The 24,589-nt window shown below is 33.8% G+C and overlaps 1 protein-coding gene across 1 annotated transcript in view; it reads right to left on the bottom strand.

The window, feature by feature from the left end:
* Positions 1–24,589, bottom strand: part of TRHDE (thyrotropin releasing hormone degrading enzyme) — a 396,580-nt gene that overhangs the window by 76,172 nt on the left and 295,819 nt on the right. Inside the window, exons 8-12 of the mRNA XM_090275652.1 lie at positions 15,726–15,791; positions 14,904–15,091; positions 10,865–10,953; positions 3,747–3,880; positions 3,597–3,652 (exon numbers count right to left, since the gene is read on the bottom strand). Coding sequence (XP_090131778.1) covers positions 3,597–3,652; positions 3,747–3,880; positions 10,865–10,953; positions 14,904–15,091; positions 15,726–15,791 — 533 coding nt within the window. The remainder of the gene's footprint in view (positions 1–3,596; positions 3,653–3,746; positions 3,881–10,864; positions 10,954–14,903; positions 15,092–15,725; positions 15,792–24,589) is intronic.

Here is a 24,589-nt window from a genome sequence, read left to right as displayed (position 1 = left end):
TTTATATTTTGAATAACTAATAATTGATCATCAATTCATGCAACAAATATATATGGGCAAAAATCCTATAGTAATGCAAGAATGAGACAAAGCTCTGTCCTTAAAATTATCCAAGAATCATCAGAGATCCAGAAAGGTAAGTGGTTGAGCTACACCATGACAACTGCTATAACAGAGGTCTTCAGGATGTCTTTCACCTTACTCTTACTGGGAAGGACAGGTAAGGCTTCAGTTAAGGGAATGCAAGTGAAATAAGTTTTTAAAAAGTGAGTAGTAATATTCCTGACAGACAAATGAGATGGGAGTAGAAGAAATTTCACATGATGGGCAAAGTCACTCTGACTTGTGGTCATAGGTTATGCCACTGTTCGGTGTTGAATGCCAAACCCCACTCCTCACTTAAAAGCTGTGCAACCTGAACTGAGTGACTTAACCCCTCTTTACCTCTATGTTCCAGCTGTAAAATGGCTCTAGTAATCTCACCCACTCCACGGGCATACAAAGAAAATTGAACAAGGTCATTCAGAAAGACTTAGCACAATATCTGGATATATGTTTTAATAAATATTTGCTATTTTCTACTTATTACCTAAGAAGCCAAAGAGAGCATGATGTGTTTTAAGAACTGAAAGAAGGTTGATATTGATTAGTAGCAAAACTATGAAACATTTACTAGAAGACAGTGAATAACTGTTAACCAGGTAAGTGGAAGACACTTACTTGAATATATCTGATTTTGCATTTCCTTACTTACATTATAATAGAAAAATTACCTTATGATCAGTAAAATAAACTTTACCAAATAGTTAATGAAATTTGCATATTTTCCTGGTAAATTTGTACAAAGGGTAATGAAATTGTTTACTTCAAATATTTAAGGCTTCTACAGTTAGCATTGAATGTAATATACTGTCTTACTCAACAGAAATTTGAGTGTTGAAAAAAAATTCATCCATATAAACTAAATAACATATTCCATTTAAAAATAATTTCTATCATTTAGTGAAGATGAGTCAGAAGACCCCTCCCTTTTGATCTCCAACTGTCCTCTGTCTTTAGGATACCACTTACTTGTTTTCTTACAAGCATTTCAGTTCCAGAAGGATTCATATGAACTGTTGTTTTAAATCCCTACAGTCTTTCTATATTGCCTGACTCTTTTATTAAAATAAATAATATATATACAGATATAGATATATATACAACAGTAATACATATATAGATAGATAGAGATACAGTATACAGATATTCAACATCATGAGCTCTAAAGCCAGACCACATGGATGAAGTTGTTGTGAGAATTATGCAGATTACTATGTGTAAAACAGAACAGTGTCTGGAACCTTATAAAAGCTTAATAATTACTAGCTTGTGGTGTTAGTTCTTGTTTAGATCCCAGTCTCATTCTCTCTGTCTTTCATTTATCTCTCAGGGCAATATTACATTAACTATATATTCTCTTTCCAGCTTAATGGCATATCTAAAATTCTGTAACAAAATAATCTTCATGCCATACCTTATATTTTCTTCAAGGTCTTCATATCTTACAGCAGAGTAAAAGCTTCATCTTAATCATCTCCACCTATCACTGTTTCAGTAGGCCTTCCTTCACTTTTATTGCTACTAATTTTCTGCCCGATAAGGTGGCGCTGTGGTATGGAACAGCCCACATGTACCCCAGTTCCTATTAAACAACTACATTCACCTGGTACAACTTCATTAGAAATTTCCTCGCCATTCAATAAGTAGGCAATGTTGTACCTGAAACTCAGCTCGCCTGGTCAGAATGAGGCACTGACACAGCATTATTCATTATTCATCTTGTCTTCTTTAGTGATAACAGAAAGGCAAGAATCAGAGTTTTGTTTTATTTTCTGAGAGCAACTAAAATTTCTTTTTTTCTGATTTTTATGTGTTCTACATTATATTTTATTTTTTTTATAAAAACCAACCTCTGTAACATGACCCTACACTTTTGCTTTTTATCGCAGTAATTATTAAGCCTTCCATATTTCAGCCCATTAGTTTTAGTGCATTAGAATGCAACAGGGTGTGATATAATTGTTAATGCATGGAAAATAAATGAAATTTGACTGTATACACAAATAGTAAAAGCAGTTTCAGGCCCCATGTATAAAGCAATGCTTATTACTAAGACAATTTATATGTTTGTATCAGCACAGATATATTTAACTAGTTTTACATAATTATCATAGGAGAAAAAGCTGTAAATCATGAAAACCAGGTAATAAAAATTACCCATGACTAATTTGTAGCTTGTTTTATCAGATTGTTAAAATTAAAACTGTAGTTGAATATGAAATGCAAAATATTAAAAGGTATGAGTTTATTTTAATAGCCTTAAAATTGAATAAAGTCCCTTGTGTTTACAGTTAAAGTTATTTCCAAGGAATTTTAATGATGTAAATATTAAAAACCAACAAAAGAATGGCACTTTATGACTATTCAAAGGTATAATTGATTTTAACATGATAAATCTAGTTAAGAAAGTAACATAAATATTACTACAACTAGTACAATTAACAACTTCTGCTACATGATTGATATATATTTTGTCCAGAACAGTTTTACCCTGTTGAATATTTATTTCTATCTTATAGCAAAACTTTTTCATAGTGAATTAGATTCAAAAAAATTATAAAAAGCTATACTGGTACATTTCAAAAAAAGTTGCTGAAGCTTGAAGTTATTTTCCATCAAAAATCAAATATGGAACAATAGTTATTTTGTAGAGTTCATTAATAAAATTGGGAAGAGATTATTAATCTCCAGAGTGTTAAATTGAATTTGCAGTGAAAATTGATCAAGCTTCTTCTGACTCAGAAATACCCTATGGCTGCTATTGATCAAGAGTTTGGGACACTATTATAATTCATCTCCAAACACAATGAATGTAAGTTAGAAATTGTTTTTAAAAGATTTACAAGGGGGAAGCCAAAAAAACCTAATTTTATTTATTAAAAAATTGTGTACTTATTCTTACATGTTTAAACTTCAGTCACATTCAAAGTACTCTCCATTTGATGCAATACACCTATCTAGACATTTTTTCCACTGCTCAAAACAGCTTTTGAATTCACCAATTTGAATGCTTTTTAGTGCTTCTGCCAATTTTTGTTTCACCTCTTCCACAATGGCAAAATGTTTCCATTTGAGGACTTTTTTTTCCCCAGGAAACAAACAAAAAAAAATGTTGCTTGGGTCAAGATTGGGTGAATAGGGAAGGTAGGACATGGCGGCCATGTTGGTTCTGGTCAAAAAACCGCTGAATATTCAGTGTGGTGCAGCTAGGTGCACTCATAAATCACCCATCATTAAATCAACAAACATGTTGAAAGAATCTTCAAAAAAAAAATTCACTGAAGCCAAAGGCAGCCTCTTACAACAATGCCAGCTGGTATAGTGATCCAGATGGGTTACTATTACACTCAGATAACAAGGGGCCAGCCTTCCAGAAGATAATTCCAGTGTTCTTTGGGTCCCCCCTTATATTATTTAGTATATACATACAATTTAGCAACTAGAGAATGTCTCATGGGCATGTGTGTACTGTGGAGATCCGCAGATGGACATACCTGGCTAGGCTGAAGGCATCATCGATCAAGCCCGCTCGATTACTGACAGAGAGAACCTAGGAGGTCAACCAGGAAAAAATGGAATCACTTAGGATTAAAATGACAGGTTCACATATCAAAACAGATCTTTGTTGAGTAAATCCAGTTTACCTCATGGTTCCTGATTAATTGATCAATTAATAGTCTCCAATTCCTTAAATCATAGTTGACTCTAAAATAGCCAGTTTGATTGATGTTCCCAAGCAACCAGCTTCCTTTGTGCAAAGAAGTTATTCTGTGGTGCTCTGAAATAGTATTTTGGGGGTAGAATAGGTTTTAAACTCTAAGGGTTAAAATGGTATGATCTATGTTTTCTTAATACCAGATATCACAGTATAAATAATTTTTTAAAAAACATACTATATACCTAATTAAAATCTACTCTTTAATCAATTAATCACTATATCTAGAATTTGCTAGAAGACATTTAGGTGGTTACTTATTACTTTAATTTTTTCTTATAATTAACATTTTTGCTCTTGATAAAACTCTATTGCCTATACATATTTTTTTTCAAAAAAGAAAACACAATCAAGAAATATACCACTGTATTTGTGTGGCTGCCAGTGAGTTTGTATATGGATATGTGGCTAGAATATGAGAAAAGATTTTAGGTGCATAGCTACTTATCTTATTCAGTGAGAAAATGATTACCAACAGAGCTCATTTGTTTGAAAGTCATTGTTGTTTCCTGCCTTTGTGCTTGTGCTTTCTTGGGAGTCCTAATAAATAACACTTTTCAGTTTCATTAATAATGCTGGAAAAAGGAACCTCATTTGTTTAAGACTTTAATATTTCTACATATAATAAGAACAAAGAGAAAATTCTGCTTATTGAACTCTGTTTGGAAAATTATAACTTGATTATGTTCTCCAGTAATTCAATTAAAGCAGACCAGTAAAAGCAATCTTATAACTCACATATTTAACTCCATCAAATACAGAGAGAGAACTCCATTTACTTTTAATGTCAGTGTTTATTGATTTCACAGAACCTTGGTCACAATTCTAATGATTTTTCGTTGATGTCCTCAGAACTCATGCTTCATAGAAGTTACATAATGTATGAAGTTTACTTAGAATTTATATCTTATATACATGTGCACACATGCACACATGCACACACACACCACTGGTCTAATTTCCAGTTACTGGGAACCAGAAAATGCATCATAGAAACTATCTGTGTCAAGTCTGAGTAAGAAGCACAACCTCCAAATCTTCCTCTATTATCAAGGTTTTTACACATCTGACTACGAAACAGGTTTTATTTATTTTTCTAAACACTAACTTTACAGAGTACTGTCATGCCAACGAATGCAGATTCCTTGTGTCTGGCAGTCGAATAAAACATACGAGGCAAGGTTGGACTCTCTGACAGTGTCTTTACTGCAGACATTACAGCACCTGTACTTGCCCTCCACCCTCGGCCTTGCGCTGGACCCGCAGCCGGCTGTGATCCTGTGCCAGGCAGCCCTGCTCACTGAGCCAACACTTGCTCCTTGCTGTGCCCGAACCCAAACAAACACTGTTGTGGGGGTTTCTGCCCCTTTTATATTATGTATACACAAAGCTAGCCACTAGCCAAAACATGACATCGGTGCTTATGTAACTGCGGGTGGGCTGCATAAGCCTACCCAGTGTTATCCCTAGCTGCCCACGCCTGGGCATTCTGGGGTGAGGAAGGCCTGACTAGATTCCATTTTCCTCACAAGTACTCTCTCAAATAGAAACCCACAAAAAAGAAGAGGTTATACCACAAAAATTACTGGATGAACATCAATGACTATTGATTGGTTAAGTCTGGAATGAGATAGGCTGGTGAATCTGAATCTAATGCATGTTACTCACAACCAATTTTCAAAAATGTACAAACCAAGATGTTCTTAAACATAAATGTATACTGAAGAAAAAAAAATCTAGTCTTTAATGCTTAAAATAGCACTTCAACTTCTTGCCACCTTTATAAATAGTGTATGTTGGAACACAAAAAGAAATGAGGCTCAGAAAGGTTAATTGAATCGTCAAAGAAAACTAAAAATGGTCCACCTCAGGTCTCTTGACTTTGGTGTCTGTTTACAACATTATGCTCTATTGATACAAGATGATATAATGTTTTCACTATAATATGGTATATATTTTTCACATTCTTATATGGATTCAAAAGGTGGGAATAGCCCTGAAAACAAGAATTAGAACAGGAATAGAAAAGATGAATTCTAGTTCCAGTTTCCCTATATATACTTGTAAATGTTTCAACGTCAGCCACTGATTCTCTTTGATTCACAATTTCCTTACCTATTAATAACCTAAGTGGCCAAATGATCACATTTAAGGTCCCTTCTAATTCCATGATTAAAAGAAGGGTCTATTTTTCTTAGTTTGAGATTTTTACCTGGCTTAATCCATGGTACTTAGGAAAATAAATCTATCATCTATTACTATAAAATATTAACAGCTTCCCAAATTTCTGATACATTGTATATTGTTCAAAAATTTAATGTTTATCCACACAATTTCTGTAAAGCTTTATAATGTCACCCATTTTACAGATATAAAAATAAAAACAAATAATAAAAATACGGCATTTTCAAAAACTAAAATAACCTCATAAAGACAGATTTTAATTAGTCATGACTGAATTCAGTGAATAAAAATTAAGATTGAAATATTGAGTATTATATTATTAAGTATTAACTAAAATCTGAAGGATATTATTATTTGTGAATAATTTTATGCATGCCTTTGTTATAAATGAAATCTTTGGAAATATGATTCCCTAAAAGATTTTGTAATTGATTTTTAAATATCTTTTTCATTCTAGTTAATTATATCTCTAAAATATTCTGAAGAGTATTTGAAAATTAATTAACGGCAAGCAATGAATACTAAAGAGACCTTTTCTAGTGGTCTGATGACGTACAGTAGCTGACGAGTACCATAATAAAAAGTATGGAAGTTATATTTCAAGTGTTGGTAAGAACAATTAAAAATGATATTTAGAATGTATCGATAATGGCATGAGACTTAACTATCCCAAGGCACAGAGTAGTTGGAACTTTGTATTTCATGTTTTTATATTTACATTACTTTGGATAACAACAGAAAGGAGGTTAGGCCTTTCTACTTAACACTGGCCGGTTACTGAACAATCAGAATTTGAAACAGAAATTCAACAGGGTAACAAGGGTAACAAAGTGCAATAAACACAGATATAATAACACATACTGGTTTTCTCACTGGACTCTTGAAAATGCTTAAGGAAAGCACTACAGCATTAAGGTAGTTTTTACTGTTTACTTCTATTTTTCAGCATTAATTTTTCCTTTATTTTGAATCTTTCCTAACATTTGGCATTGCATTTATTCCCTTCCATTGCATTTTAATTTCTAGACAGTCAGCACACAAGCTACTACATTTTAAATGTCTACATCCTCAGTATTTTCATAATAAAAACAAAAGAGATAAATCCTTTTACTTACTTTCAATGAAATGTTAAAGGGACTTATTTAAAAAAAAGAGATCAAAACAATGAACATTAAAATGATAACAAACTCACAACTATCAACAACTGAATGTACAAAACAAAAGCAAAAACAAAAACAAAACAAACTAAGCAAACAACCAGAATAGGAACAGAATCATAGGTATGGGGATCATTTGGAGGGTTATTAGCTGGGAGGGGGAAGCAGGAACAATGGGGAAATGATGCAGAGATTAAGAAGCTTAATTGGTAGGTAAAGAATAGAAAGGGGGGAGTTAAGAACAGTATAGGAAAGGGAGAAGCCAAAGAACTTACATGCCCGACCCATAGACATGAACTAAGGGGAGCGGGTATTGCTGGAGGGAAGGGGGATGCTAGGTATAGGGGAGGAAAGGGGGAAAAACTGGGACAATTGTAACAGTATAATCAATAAAAATACTTAAAATTTTTTATTCTAAAACTACCTTTAGGCTACAGTGATCTATGCCTTAACTTGGAATTAATTAGATATTCATCTAAACCATTTAAAAAATTGAAAAGTCAAGAGTTTATGATGATTCAAATCAAACACTCTATATTACTCACTCTACATTATTCACCATGACTGCCTGAGTATCTTGTGAGACTAAATCTATATTATTAATAATGAAATTTTATTAAAATATTGATTTGTTGTTATATATATATATTTTTTTGGTTTTTCAATTACACTTGTCCCATTTTTTCCCCATTTCTCTCCCCCACCCAACCCACCCCTTCTCCCACAATCATATCACTCCCCGTTGTCCATGTCCATGAGTCATTTATACACGTTCCTTGACTAAATCCTTCCCTTACTTATCCTCCTTCTCTCCCACCCCCTCCCCCATATTGACTGTTATTCTGTTCCTTGTCCTGTTTAGTTCATTTGTTTATGTTGTTCTTTAGTTTCCTGTATTGGGTGATAACATATGGTATTTTGCTTTCTTTGCCTGGCTTATTTCACTAAGCATAATTCTCTCTAATTCCATCCATGTTGTCGCAAATGGCAGGAGTTCCTTCTTTCTTTCTGCTACATAGTATTCCATTGTGTAAATGTACCACAGCTTTCTGATCCACTCATCTACAGATGGGCATTTAGGCTGTTTCCAGCACTTAGCTATTAGAAACAGGGCTGCTATGAACATAGGGGTGCATAGGTTCTTTTGAATTGGGGTTTCAAGATTCTTAGGGTATAATCCTAGCAGTGGAATTGCTGGTTCAAAAGGCAGTTCCATTTTTAGTTTTTTGAGGTATCTCCATACTGTTTTCCATAGTGGCTGCACCAGTCTGCAATCCCACCAACAGTGCAGTAGGGTTCCCGTTTCTCCACATCCTCGCCAGCACTAATTTGTTGTTATATTAAAAGGTGAATTTTTTATATATGCTGATAGTAATTGACCAGAATATTTTCTTAATATATTTATGCATAAATATGCTTCACTGACATGAACTGACTGTATGTGGGGGGAGGGGAAAGTGACAACATACACGGTGAGGCAAAATAATAAATTGATAAAGAAATAATAATGCAAGAAAAAACTCTGTGTTTTGTATAACCACAACTTTAAATCTCCTTTTGCCCTATCCTGTATGAAAGAAGACAAGAACTGACCATCTTCTTTTTCCTAATTTTTGCCTGATGTCAGTTTTTTTTCCTTTTTTCATCATCAAAAGGAAAAACTTCAAGACAAAAGTAAATACAGTGAGAACATCAAGATAGATATATATTTGTAAAGCTTCCAAGAAATATTTGGTAAGTATAGACACGCCTCCACAAATTCCTCAGCATTGTGAGATGATGTTTTATCAGCTGAAAACTCTGCTATGATTTCATGGAAAATAACATGTTATATTCTGTAGGTTGAACACTGCACACATTTGGGGTGAGGGGTATGCCATTAATATTATAGCTATGTAAATATCATCTCCCAGAGTTACGCACAGCTCAAACTATGTAGTTGGGTATAACAACCATACATTTTCACATAGATGATATTTTAGACAAACATATGGTTTCAAGTATCATTTTGTTATTCCTGATGAATACTGGAACACTATAAATGAAAATAATCCCTCAAATACAATGACCTGTGGTTATAGGTCAAGAGTTGTGTTTGTATAATTTGTGTGGAATGAGAGATACCATAAATAAAAGCATGGAAATAACTAGGAAGTTAGAGAAAACAGACCTGGAAAAGTATCTGAAAGGAATCTGACTTGCTCTGAATCCCCACACTGTCTAAAAGTGAAGTTTGGAAATGATTCCAATGCGTGATCAATATGTTTGTGCTCTTCTAATTTTCCCATTTCCATTCTACCTTCCAATGAGAAATGTTTTACTTATTTTCTAAAAACCATGATTTTTCATGTTCCAATCAATCATACAAAGGGCTGACTTCATTCTAATAGTTGGGTCATTACAATAACAACCCACTGCTTGCATTCATCATCTCATAACAAATTATGTAGATAAATAAAACAACTACATGGAAGTAAAAGAGAATACAATAAATGTGAATTCAGAATCATCATATAAATACTAACTCCAAGAAATAAAAAGAATAGATTACATTAAGCAATTTAAAAGGAAAAGTATCAATAAGTTTTTAAAATAAGCATTTCAATGTATCACATATGAATGTTTTATACCCAATATATAAATGAAAGCACATATTTTCATAATACCTGATTATGTGTTAAAAATACAATAACAAAAATTGAATAGAAATTCAACTAGAAATACAAGTGTTTATATTTCTAGTAAACAGATTAGATTCTGCTGTAAGAACATTTTCTTCTATGTGTATGTATTTTGAGCACTTATATCTCCCTTATAATAGCAAGACTGAGGTGAATAAACAATATTCATGTTGTTATTTCTTCATACCTTATTTCAAAAAAATATATGTGGCTGTTTAAAATGATGACTATGAAATAGCAATATAACAGAAATTGGCAGAACATTTGAAAGAAGAAAACCAAAATGTTGACATACTAGCACATCTAAATCTAAATTAAATGTTACATAAAGAATGATAATTGGCTTTTTCTTCAATTAATGGGAAACAAATAAAATAGACCCATTTCTCACCCTAGAATAAAGGGCTTAGACTGGCTTCAAGGAAGTGCTTTCTGACAGTGAACTGAAATAGGTCACTATCTTATTTAAAGATATTTAAAAACAGAATAAAATCTCTGCTCCTTAAGATTTGAGCCTACCTAGGGGATAGTTTAATGACCAGTGAAGATCCCCTCTGTCTACCCTATAACTATCTAATTTTATGAAGAATATTGCCTCACCCAGTCTTTAAAGAGCTGGTCTGGTAAAGAAAAGATGTCAGGAAAACAGAATTAAAAATGTGGCCTGTATTTCAGTATCAGGTATACCGCTTTATTGGGAGTTCTGATTATAATTCAATTACATTTGGGATTATAAAGTGATACAATTTGAAACAGCTAAAATTAGTGCAACAAATACTTTAAAATTTTCTATTTACCATCAAAGACAAAGAAATTTAATAAATATATAGGACAATTGAAATTAGACTGTGTAGAAATTACACTATATTGTACTTAATTTTATAGAAGTGATTATACTTGCTCCATATTCTGTTCTAATTTGTCTTTACAGTACTCACATTTTTAACACATCTGAAATGAGACATTAGGTTGCTAAATAATTATCTAAAACCAAGTAGTTCCTCAGGGGAGAATATATATTTTACCTGATTTGTTAGACACCCAAATAATTGCTTCTGAAGACACATGGCTTCTATTTCCTACCACAATAGTTAATGGAATCTGCCACAGGTAACTGCAAAATAAAAGAGAAGCTTTAGAATAAAAGTACTTATAACAAATAAACAACATGTATTGTGCACCTTCATTGTGATTTTGATTATTCTCTTAAGGGAAATTAAGAAATTCCCTAGTTATAAAAGTAAGGAATATGTCAAGAAGATGAATTTACTCTTTCAATGCCACTAAGCAGATTTGGCCTCTAAGAGTTCTAATTTCGATTTAAAAGAAGGACTCCCAACAAAACAATTTATCTTGGAACAAAAACAGATTTGCATTAGGAATAAAAAGTAGATAAAATTTATAAATCTGAGCCACATCATATATTGATCAAAGTCTAATAATAATTCCTTTCTACTTGTTTCTTTATTAAATGAATAGATATTTCAGTGGTTTCATGCATTTACATTTTGACATTCTCTTTATTTGTCTGAATATTCTAAAAGATACTATTATCATATTTTTACAGAAAGTTTAATATAGCACACCTAAAGCAGAGCAACTGAAAAGTAAAACTAATCTGATCCTCCTAAACCCAGATCAATACAAAGAACACTGTAGGACACACTTAATGCTCTGTTTTCTGGAATGCAGTTTCCAAATTGATGTGTAAAATCATCCATCAACAGGCAGAAACCAGTCATGAGTCTCAACTATTGTACTAAAGAGAAGCATTTTCTAGAATTTTACTTTTTATAGGATAAAAATTGAGGCTTGTACCTGTACATGGAGTACAGTGATATCAATTTAACCTCAGATGAGTAGCCAGGTACACGTTAGATGACTTTACAATGAGTTCAGTGATACATGTTGTTTCTTTCCCTAAAATATAATCATATTATCCTGATCTATCATTGCATCATTAGGAACAGGGGTAGCTAACAATTTCCAGCATGGAAAAAATATTGTTTATTTTTAAATATTTTTTCTATTAAATTTGGGTGACATTGGTTAATGAAATAATATAGGCTTCAAGTGCTCAATTCGATGATACAGCATCTGTATATCGCATATTGTGCCCACCACCCAAAGTCAAATTTTCTTCCATCACCACATATTTGACCCCCTTGACCTTTCACTACCTCTGAACCCTCTTCCTGCTTGTAACCACTTGACTATGGTATGTGTCTATGGGTTTTGTTTGCTTGTTTTTCTTAATTGCTTTCCACTTTTTATGCCACATAGGAGTGAAATCATATGGTTCTTGACTTTTTCTGACTTATTTTACTATTTCTTATTTTACAAATGTAAAAAGAGATACTGTGTGAACTCCGTAAGTGTGAGAGTGAATGGAAAGCTGAGAATTTTTCGATGAATATGTCTGGGGTCATATGACTAAAAATATAACAACCGTGGTTTTTGGGGAATGAGAGGGCAGGGCATGTTCTCTAAATCTGTAATTTCATGTATTTAATTTACAATAAACAGAACTCAGTAATAGTACAAAACCCAATTGGAAAATGGAAAGAAATTCATAATTTTATACCAACTGCTATCTCCAATATGGAAAGTCAAAATAATATGTTTTAGACTCTAAATTTAAAAATTATATGCTATACTAAATCAGATAAACATTTTTGAGTGTCAGCTACGTGGAGACCTAATGCTATACTGCAATGGACTCCACAAAATAGGTCAGGAAATAAACAATCTCCAGAGGCCAAACATGTCTTGTCTCTTTAAAGTAGACATGAATGAACACCACTCATGTAAGCTTTTTAATAAAAACTTCCAAGCTCCTAACATAATGTGAAGAATATGCCACAAATATTTAATGATGAATTTACTATGAAGAAAACACAGAGAACTGATATATTTATTTAACAGCCATTCTCTTTAAAAAGACTTTTAAATTAATTGGAATAATTAGTTAAGAAACAACCATGTCTGACTTTGGGTCTGATTTTAAATGTAAACTACACACATATTTTCATACCTGAGATCTTGAAAAAGCCTAGAAATGAAGAGATTTCCATAAATTGTTGCTGAATTAGATTGAGGTACAATAAAAGGGAACAAATAAATCTATAGGTAAGACCCAGATTAACTTTACACACTTGACTTGTTAGTACATATTCCCCACTTGAGTTTGGTTGATAAATTGTGAACTTTCAAATAAGTATCAATTAAAGAGCATGAAATATATAAAACTGAAGATTTTAAAAACCCTCAAGGATCAATGTCTTTTATATAATGGTCATAACATGTTTGTGAAACACTACTTGCCCTAATATAACAGAATAAAGGGCAGATAAAATTAATATTAAAGCTTTGACCACAATGTTACAGTGAATTAAATGATCAGTAATACTAAATTGAATACTAAATTTTCAACCACAAGCCATATTATTTCAAAATAGAAAGTAATTTTTAAGATTAATGGGGTGCCATGCATTATCTTACCCTAAATATTTTATATGCCAAGTTCTCAAGTTTCAAAATCCTCTATATGATTTTATAACTCAAGTACAAGCAAAGCTCTATAGATATTGCATATAGTTTTACAGCCTGGGAGAAATTTTTCCTTTAAAGTGTCAGACTCATAGATCTCATGCACGTTATAGGTTGACAGGGTATTTTTGTTCAAAATTTGTTCTGTCATCTGCATGTTCTTTATGTTTTTCTGCCTCAGTGATGCTTGTATCAGACTGATCATTTTCAAAGGCATAGTGGAATCTAACTTTGCCACAGTCAAGTAGTTTTTATGTACTTCTGGCAAGCCCAGGATTTATGCTTAAGCAGGTTTAGCCTGGAGCCAGACGGTGGATGATCAGAAGCAGCATTTGGTAGATGTGAGGAATCCAGGCTGGATGAAGAATTGACAGTCAGACCCTGACGGTGCGTCAAGGTAATACATGTTCTATGGGTCCAAACAGTTGGATTGCAAGGGCAGTTTGTTGAAGGCCAACATATATATCAGTCAGGGCATTTAAACAATGCTTTTTAAAACAGGAATCCAGAAGCATTAATAAACGTCTCAATTGCTTCTACTGTAGCCCCTCTTGGAGCTAGGCTACTTGGTAATGACTTCTCTTCTTCTTAGCAATCACAAAGAACACTTAATCCATGCTTCACATCTCCTAGATGCTGATGAACGATAAAGTCAGATTCTTAATATCCAAGATAATAGAAGACAGCATTACCAACCTAAGCCAGACACCTTGTTTAATTTATTAATTTTAACCTCTATCCTTCTTTGATCCTCCAACCTTTTATCGGGGCACTGAATAAAAATGAAATTGAGTGATGAAGATCTACTATCTTTCCCTGGCTCAGCCTTTAATAAGACAAAACACTAAGACAACATGAAGAAAAAAAGAAACAGTGCAGAATTATCAGTAATTATATAATTATATAATTATGAGGGTTTCAAAAGAAAGTTAAAGTATAAAGAATCAAAATTCTATGTACGCTTTTGTTTTTAATGGTTTGAAACACTAAAAATGAAGGAAGAAAGCATATTTTGATACTAAGTGGCATTGATACTTAGACCATTTAGAAATGAACCTAGTTTGAGTTCCTTTGGCTCAGACACTATTTAGTCTAGTTGTGTTTTTTCTTTTTTTAATTTGTCCTTCTGGACTGTGAGTTTCTGTTGTCATCTCTTTTATTAATCACAGTTTGTTCAATTCCATTTAATCATTTCAATGTATCTTTCTTGAATTTAATTCAACATTTACAGGAAAAAATAAATAATCACATATTACTTTCTTAAATCATCATGATAGCCTAAATTCTGTCTTCCTAAACAAATAACTTTGGTGTGCTATCATCTTGATCATTAAAATATCTGGAAAGGAGGGTAAAAGATGAATCAAAATAAAAATACCATATGTAAACAAAGAAATCAAAACTATATTTTGCTTAAAACACTTCAGGATAGTGTTATCAATGCTTTTTAAAATATAAAAAATGCAAGTGAAACATAGAAATAAAAGAATTTCTTCATGTAACCAAGTGTTGTACCTGTTATTCTGAAGTGCAAGTCCTTTAGTTTTAGCGCTGACGTCATAAATAAAATGCTGTTGGGTAATTATTACCCAATTTTCTGCTGTTGTATTTCCCAAGATGGTGATAACAGGATAACCCATCTGGAGTGTCCACTGATCCATTACTTCTTGTACATTTACATATTTTCCATTTCTTTTTAAAGCCTTTGTATTCAAAATTGTATACATTAGTTTTACAAACATGAATTATAAACATGACTAACATCCAACCATTTCTATTTTTACCTTTATGAGTTACCTAAATATAAAAACATTTAAAATCAGTGAAGCTAATAGTTAGAAAAATTGAACTTCTTGCCTTATCTTCATATATATGTTACATTTCATATATATCACGTATCATGTAAGATTTTTACTTAATGGAAGATAAAACATTTTATTGTTAAAGCAAGTATTTGCAGCATTATTAAGTATCTGCAGTATATTTGGTATAAAATTGAAATTTGTTTTACTCACATATAAAAACAATTTCTTTAAAATTTCAATATTTTTCTTTTTAACATGAATATCTGACATTATATTAAAATTATATTTAAGAAGTATCATGTTTGAAAATAGGCAAGATATCTTTTATTATTGTTTGTAGTTTAAGTAATTTTGAACATTATGTTTATAATATACATGTTAATATATCAAAGATAAAACAAGAAAGCAATATGATAAAAAAAGAAGTATAGAAAGCAAAAATTGTTGGTGTCAATAAAAGTCATGATTGTTTTATAAACTCAATTCAAATATTCAAGAACAGGTTTTGGTATCCAAGCATCCTATACATTACCTCTGAAAGCGTATTCCAGAGATCGTTTCTGGCTGCATTGCCATACTTATGAATGGTTAAATAATCCTACAAAGAAAATAAAATTGTAATTACAATTCAAAGGCTAAGCAATTTCTAGTAGACACTTTTATTTTTCAGTGCAATTAACCATTTCCATATGTTTGAATTGCATTAAAAGAAAGACATGCAGAAAAATGAAGAATCTTGCTTTAAAATACTCCAAAAATCCTTAACTACAGTGTATTTCTTAATTAAGTCATCAAAAAGATCTCTTAAGTTTATTAATCTCTTAAAATTATTTTCATAGCCCTAATCACTCCTTAAGAACTTCAGGGTCAAAGATCTTCTGACTTAGCAAGCGAACTTGTGCAATTTTGAAGATAACAACTCTGAAGTGAAATATATTAGGTAAAACTTTCCCATAGGCTTTATGTTGAAGCATTGAAATTAGTTTTTGTTATGAAGTTAAAAAAAAAAAAAAGAAGAACCTGATTGATATATGCAGATGTAAAGAGGAATTGCTTTGCCAAAATAGTGCTGATTATCTCTACAACCTGTCAAGTTCCCTAGTCTTTCTGCAAAGAACAAGCTGCCTAATATAAAATGATACATACTTATTTCCAAGAGTTTGAAACATATACTAATATTTAATAAGAAAAAGTCAATCCTAAATGTATTTAACATTTTGGGACTTAGGACTTACCATTTCCCATTTTCAATCATGTGTAGTTAAACCTATACACTTTCTATCTGATTCATGTCTGCTCTTTTCTGTGAAGCATGGTTTATGTCACTGTGAATGTGCTATTTAGTCATGGCTACTTGGCATTATGCTTTTCTGAATCCAAAATAGAAAATAGTGTTGCATTTTATAAAACAGAGTCCCTCTCTTTATTTGAAATTCTATCATCTCTACAACGTGTAGGCAGTAGACAAAATCCTAATTTACATCACAGTACAGAAACTAAAAAAAATTGCTGACTACTTTCACTACTTTATTTAGAGTAGAATACTTTGGAGATAATTAAAGTTGGGAAAGCAAATTTTCTGAAATATAAATTATAGCACCTGTGACAGATTCAGTTTTGTTGGCAACTCACAGCCTAGCAAATGGCAGCTCCCACATAATCAGACTGCTAGAGCTATAATGCCCAACATTAGCTCAGCAACCACAAACACATCATCATCATCAGGTGTTATGAATAACTTTGTTAAAGAAATATAACCTAGAATAACCAATCTGAATCTCAATTTTGACTCTGAACATGCCATATGAGGCATTTTCAATTAGTACCCTGGGACCTGGATTTAAATAAATCATTTCAGATTTAATTGTCTAATTATCGTTTATGATTTTGCAGCACTCAAATGAATAAATTTAGGAACATTGAGAATTATTAAATATAAATATGAATTATATTTTAGTGATGCTATAATAAAAAGTATTAAAATGAGAAGTATTTATTACTGATTTTGGCTTATGAATAGTGCTGCTAGGATAATCCAAAATAGGGAATAAATGAATACTACATGGATCTTGAAAGTTCCAATATATAACTCACAAATTTCTTCATAGCCAGATCATGAAAATCCAACTGTTCGTGACATGAGTTGACATTGGCCCAATATGGATCATCAACTCAGTCTCTTGGTTCCATCCCCAATTCAGAATGAAGTACAAATTTACAATGCAAGCAGGCTGAAATGGCAATGACCCATGCTAAGGAAGCAGCTTCAACTTGCCCACTTCAGTATTCAGGGCAAAAGCATATCTTCTTAGACTCCCCGCAGTCCCAATGTTTGGGTGCCATTGGAATTCAACCTCGGCCAACTCTTATTTTCCCTAAAAAAGCCCCAAATGTTTTTACTAGTTATTTTAGCATTCCTCTTGCATACACACACACAAAGGTCACATTTTAAATTAAGGAAATTTCGCTCTGTTTTTGTAGGATTACAAAGAAAGGTACAGAATAGTGAATGTGTTTTTTTTAAATAATCAATCATTTATTTATTCATTCATTCCAAAAAATGTATGGTGCACTTTCATGTGCCAGGGAATACTCTGGGTGCTGGGGAAACAGTGGTGGAAAAAAGGTCACTGAAAGCAACTGCATATGCTGGGATATGATTTGTGGAGGAAGGTTTGTGACTGAACTTCAGAAGCCTTCATATAATAACCACTTGACAAGATGAAGTCAAACATTTGGTACATGAATAAATAAGATTTCGAGTTCCTTTCAAACCTACAATGGATATGAAAATAGCTTGAATTATAAATCTAAAATGGAAATTTATTTATATTATGTGTATGAAAGTCAATCAGCAGGAAATTTGACATTATGATATAAAGTAGAAGATTTTAATATTAACCATAAAAAGAACTGTGGGTTCTTTACACAAGATATTTAATAAGTAGCAGAATTCTTGAAAAGAATAAAACATAGATGACTACTAAGATATTCTTAAGGGACATAACCCATGATATAAACTGATTAAAAGTGAAAAGTATATTAAGCAAAACTATATTCTCACACATAAAGGGCTAGCTAGATGGCTGCCACAACCCTGAGCATCACATTCAGACATGACGTGGCACAGAGGAAAAACACAGAATTTCTTCCTGAGAACATCTTTATAAGAGTCAAGAAAATGTCCCCTTGAATGCTGCTTCAAACTCCTCATGTTTCCTATTTGTCAGAATTGCATCATGTGCTCCAGCCGAAATATGGTCAAGAAGTGTTAGGGAGAACTATGTTGCACCAACACAAGGAAGGACCCAGTCTTGTGAAGTATGTATTTGTGTAGAAGAGGGTGAGAACCTGAACAAAATCAGAATTCAGTTAACAAGAAAGAAGAGATTAGCTTCTGGGCAGACCCCCAACACTGTTGTCTCCAAGGAGAAAGAAGATACAAGTCTGGGCCTCAGTGATGCTGGGAAGCAGGGTCCCTTCTACTAGAGAGACCAGTTTGAGAAATGCCAGGTATATTAAAGCATTGATTTTTCTGACTATGTGACAAGAAGGTGGACTCAAGGGTGTGAAATATTGTTTCTTTTTGTTAAGAATAAAAGTCCCTCAAAAAATTTGTAGTGGCTGTATTTCACGCTTCAGGCTTTCCAGCATTTAAACACCGTTTTTCTATGGGGACAATAACTCACCATGGAATCATGGAGGAAAGTGAGGGTGCTGCCTGAAATGGGAGGAATCAAAATTCTAAATACTCCCTCTCCAATCTCCCTGGCTAAAGTATGGACATGTTCCCTGGGCTCAGAGAAGTCAAAACTTCATCCCAGAACTATGAACCCTATAGGACCCAAGAAATAGAAATAGTGAAAGATTATTCCCTATGATCTTGACAATTAGGTTACAGAGGAAGCCAGCCACACTAATGGCAGCAACCAAATCAGCCAGTCCTGTGGCACAAGCTTGGCTAGGTTTCTTAATTTCTGAGTCTCCCTTAGTTCTTGTTGTCTGTTTTCTAAGCCTGATCCTTCATCCTTCCTACATCCTGCCAATAAATTCCTTCTTGCTTAATTTGGCCTGAGTTTATTTCTGTTGCTTGCAACCCCAAACCTGCCTTATACAACACTAATGGGAGCTACACACAAAACAAATCAAAACATTTTACATTTTATTAACCTCAGAAAGAAAAATATAAATTATTTCTCACAACTTATACAAAATGAAAATCAAAGAACACCCAGTCCTATTCAGTAACTCTACTAGTGTTTTAATTTGCTATTAACAGTAGGTACTGGGGGAGAGGTAGATACTCAAATTAAAAAACAAAGGAAGCAGACAAGAAATTTGGAGAAAAAGGTATGAAAGGTCCATGGACAGGAGTGAACATGAATAACAACAACAAAAAATGAAGCCATGCTAAATTTTGTTTTAAACAAAGCTGCTAGAGCAGGTGTTTCAAACTGAGAAACATAAGCTCTAAAATTAAATAGTTCTGTATACATTTGTACAGTGAGGAGGTCTTAAAAGGATTCACAAACAATAGCAGATTAAAAGCTGCCAGGTCACAGCAATGTCACACAAGGATTGGATAAAACCCATTGGTAGCCTGGTCCATGCACTTTGGGGGATGTTTGCGCATTCCCTGACCTGAAAGACAGAAGTGAGGAGACTAAGCAATGACAGATAAACAACTAAAAGCCAAGAAAGCTAAACTACAGATCAAGATATTATTTTGCTTAATACCTGAAGGCTTTTTGAAGATTATGTGATTAAGTAAAAATGTGTAGTGAAAAACGCTTTTTCGAAAAAACATTATGCAAAATAAAAGAATTTTTACATTTCCATTCAGTTAGATAAGAACCGAGGATAAAAAGATATAAATAATTATTTAACAGTTAGTATTAAATTATAACAAATTCCCAAGGAGGAAATCCAGTAAAATTGGAACCATTGAGAATTTTTTTGAGGTTTAGCAGTTTCTGGACACCACACACAATAAAAAATGAGGTGGAATTTAGAAAAGAAAGCAATTTGAATAGATAGAATAAAAGTTGTTGAAAAGTCAATTATGTCATTGTTTGTATACCATTTTGATTTTCATTTTTTTAAATGTATATACTTAGTATAGAAATATACAGATATTTCTTTAGGAAAAAAAGGTATTTTACATGTTTTAAAAATCCATAAGTCCACCAAATCGGTGTAAATTTTGTAAAACCAGTAGATTTTCTTAAGGGGTTGCAAAATACACCAGATAATCAAAAATTTAAAGTCAATACAATCTTCAAGCACATGAAAGACTTGTTTGTTTGTTTGTTCGTTTGTCTTCAATTATAGACTGTAGCATATTCTCACATCAGTTTATCCTTTTTCACATATTCCTTATTCAGTAATTACAGATCTTGCCATCAATGCAGCAACACGCAGGAACATCACCCGAGGTGCAATATTGCCACTGTTGAATTTGTACTCCATTCTGGAACTACCTGACAGGGTCCTACACTTGTCAGTGAAATAGTGTGAATGTAAGTCTACAGGGGTGTTCTGGGGTACTAAAATATCCCCACCTCTCCCTTCTGCTGCCAGCTTGAAATATTCCTGAGATATAAAATAAATCTATTGGTGAAACTGAAGTTTGTGAATTGCTTTTTCCAAATGCTCTGGTAAAAGGGCTTTGACCACAACAAGCTCGCAAAATAGATAAATTATATGTTGGCTGGTAAAAATACACTGCCTTTTGTAAATCAAGATGCCTGCTGGCTGTAGGTCAGGTACATGGAGTTGCCCACATTTACTCCTTTTCTCCTCAGCCCCCAGTGCTGATAGACACTTGAGAAGAAAATGCAACTCAGTTGAGAAAGAAGTGATGTGTTGAGTCAGACAAACTAAAGAACTCAGGCTGACCCTTCCCAACCATGTAATCTTGGGCAAGGAATCTATTTTCCCTAAACCTTAATTCTTCAACTAGAAAAAAGTAGATACTACAGCACTTGAGAAGAACATGCACAGAAAGTGACATAAAACAAGTGAAGCACTGAGAAAAATACCTGCCACACAAAGAACCAAAAAAAACTAGTTATTCTAAGACCAAGCTCAAGGGGAAAAGTCTAGAGTCAACACCTTCATCTTCAACCTTTCCTCCAAAAGAAGCTACAATTTTCAAGAGGCCCAAAGAAAAGGTAAGTTATTGACTAAGTTGGAGGAAAGTGCTTAGAGAAAAAAAATTATTTTTTTGAAAATTAAAAATGCAAGAAATTAATTGAGACCACGCTCTCTTCAGACTTGAGGAAATCTCAGAAACCTGTCCACACCCAAGTCTGGAAAAGGAAAAGACATGAAGGGCTCTGCAAGTTGTGGGGTGTAGCCTGCTTTTCAAAGAGATCTGATGGGATGGGGGCACCATTGCTCATGGAATGGGAGCACTAATTATACTCCTCAGCACAAAATAGCCATACCTGATTTGGTAATAGCACAGCACAGACTTTAATCTTCAGATCTTTAGTCTTGGACAAGACAAATACTAAACACTTAAGCAATACACACTATTTCCCTTCTTTTCTATTCACTCATCAGTCCCCTCCATGAAACCAATATGACTGTTTATCAGTGTGGATGAGAACAGAGGGCTCCTCGCCATATGTTCTGGACTGAAACAGTTCCCTGGAAGAGTCCCATATTAAAGGATATGACATAAGGGGAATTCAACACAGGCAGGTTAAATTTCCCATAGGCTTAGAAGCATATGAGATTTATTTTAGTCCATGTTGAAATCATATCTACTTTCTAATATATTATTTACTATTAATATCAGTATTTGTTATTCAGCTCCTTTCTGTCATTGTTTCCCTGATTATCCACCTTATATTTTACAGTTAATCTTAATTAATTCCTAGCAAATAGTCTCTTCTCCTTCACAGCTCTGTCCTTCAATTATAGTATCTGGCAAAAATCCCAGTCCTGGATGTATCCACGTATTTGCCTTCTCCAAACCTGCATTCATGCAGCTGAGCATTACAGGAGGAAATAATGCAATTGAGCAGTTTAGCTTTATCATGATTATACAATCACCAAACTCAAACAGGCACTCAATACTTCCATGATTTCCTACTCGTCTTAATCTTCAGTCCTCAAAACTGTCTACCACCCAGCATCTCCTCATTTTATCTGCTAACCTTGTCTCAAAAAACACAGAAAATAGAACTCATCAGAAAGTAACTTCCTCATTTTCCCATTTACAAATCCCCAAATTAACAGGAAGTGTATCTCCTATCAAAAACCAGTCCTTTTACTTTCTCAAAGACCAATGACCCATTATGTCTTACTTCTCTCCAGCTATCAAACTCTTCCTCACTTGACTCCTTCTCTAGCAGCCTAAAATCAGTACAACAGTCTCCCATCTTTAAAAACAAAACAAAACAAAACAAACAAAACAAAATGAAACAAAACAAAATAAAAGCCTCCCGTAGCCCTTTCCCTCTACCTACCTTCCCCATTTTGCTAATTCTCTTCCCTGGCCAATTTCTTTACATTTTATTCTATACACACTGAGACATTTCCCATTCACTCTTCCACCCAAATCAATACATTTTCAAGCTGCCAATGGAACACTTTCAATCTTTATCATACTTCATCCCTCAGTTGCATCTAACCTCATCAATCATTTTCTTATTAAGTAAGCTTTTTTCTTGACATGAATGATGTCACACCCTTGGTGTTCTGCCTGCCACTCCAGCTGTTCCCTCTCAGTCTCTCTCATTGGTCCTTCCTATTCCCTCAACCTCCATCTGTTATGATTTTTCGGGACTTGGTCCAGGCCTTCAACCCAGAAACCTCAGAGTCATTCTTGAGTACATTTTCTTCCTCACTTTCACACCACATTCTTCATCAAACATACCCTTATGTCCATTTAATTCTACCTTCAAAAACATTTTGCATCCACCCGTATCTCTGTATATCTACCGACTAAGCCTCCACTGTCTCTCATTGAATATTAAAGTATTTTCTGAATTTTATTACCTGATTTTAGTCTAGGTATGCTGCATGCCCCAATCTCAATGTACTATTAGAAGTATCCAGATAATGGCTTTATACATAAATAGGACCATATAACATCCCAGTTTAAAACTTTAATAACATCTCACTGTGCTCAGAGTAAAACCCAGTCTTCTTATTTTTAAGTATATTTTATTGATTATGTTGTTACAGTAGTCCCATTTTTTTCCCCCTTTGCTCCCCTCTGCCCAGTACCCTCCTTCCCTCCGGCAATCTCACCCCCCTTAGTTCACATCCATGGGTCATGTATATAAGCTCTTTGGCTTCACCCTTTCCTATATTATTCCTAACTTACCTCTGTCTATATTGTACCAACCAATTATGCTTCTTAGTCCCTGCACCATTTCCCCATTTCCCCTTCTCCCCTCCAGGCTGATTACCCTCCGAATGATCCCCATACCTATGATTCTGTTCCTATTCTGGTTTGCTTAGTTGGATTTTGTTTCTATTTTTAGATTCAGTTGTTGATAGTTGTGAGTTTGTTGTCATTTTAGTGTTCATAATTTTGATCTTCTTTTTCTTAAGTAAGTCCCTTTGACATTTCATATAATAATGGCTTGGTGGTGATGAGCTCCTTTAGCTTCACCTTGTCTGGGAAGCACTTTATCTGCCCTTTCATTCTAAATGATAGCTTTGCTGGATAGAGTAATCTTGGTTGCAGGTTGTCTTTCATCACATTGAATACTGCTTAGCAGTCCCTTCCTGTCTACAAAGTGTTCTCTGAGAAACCAGCTGATAGTCCTATAGGCACCCCCTGTAGGCAACTCTCCGCCTCCCTCCTGCTGCCCCCAGGGCTCTCTCTTTATCTTTCACCTTTGGCATCTTAATCATGATGCATCCTGGTGTGGTCCCTCTGGGTCCAGCTCACCTGGGACCCTCTGTGCTTCCCGGACCTGTATGTCCATCTCCTTCGCAAAATTTGGGAAGTTTTTCTCATTTTTTTCAATTCTTGCTTCCTCATTCTGCACTGGTTGACTATTTTTTTCTTCCTTATGTTCCAAATCATTGATTTGAACCCCGGTTTCCTTCCCTTCACCATTGGTTTTGTGTGGATTTTCCTTCGTTTCACTTAGCATAGCCTTCACTTCTTCTCTTATGCGTTTGCCGTACTCAAGCATATCTGTCAAGCCTGTGAGCATATTTATCATGAGTGTTTTGAATTCTGCATCTGTTAGGTTGTCTGTCTCATCTGTTAGGATGGCTATCTCCTTGTTGCTTAGTTCTCCCACTGGAACCTTGATCAGTTTCCCCTTTTGGGCCATAATTTTCTGTCTCCTCATTCTGACAGGCTCCCATGTTTGTTTGCCTCTGTGTCCCAGGTAGAGCTATCCCTTGTGTTACATTGTAAAG

Source organism: Furipterus horrens, unplaced genomic scaffold, assembly GCF_987537825.1.
Source record: "Furipterus horrens unplaced genomic scaffold, mFurHor1.1.pri manual_scaffold_4, whole genome shotgun sequence".
Taxonomy (NCBI): Eukaryota; Metazoa; Chordata; class Mammalia; order Chiroptera; family Furipteridae; genus Furipterus; species Furipterus horrens.
The sequence above is the reverse complement of the archived record's forward strand: the minus strand, read 5'-3'. Positions and strand labels throughout refer to the sequence as shown.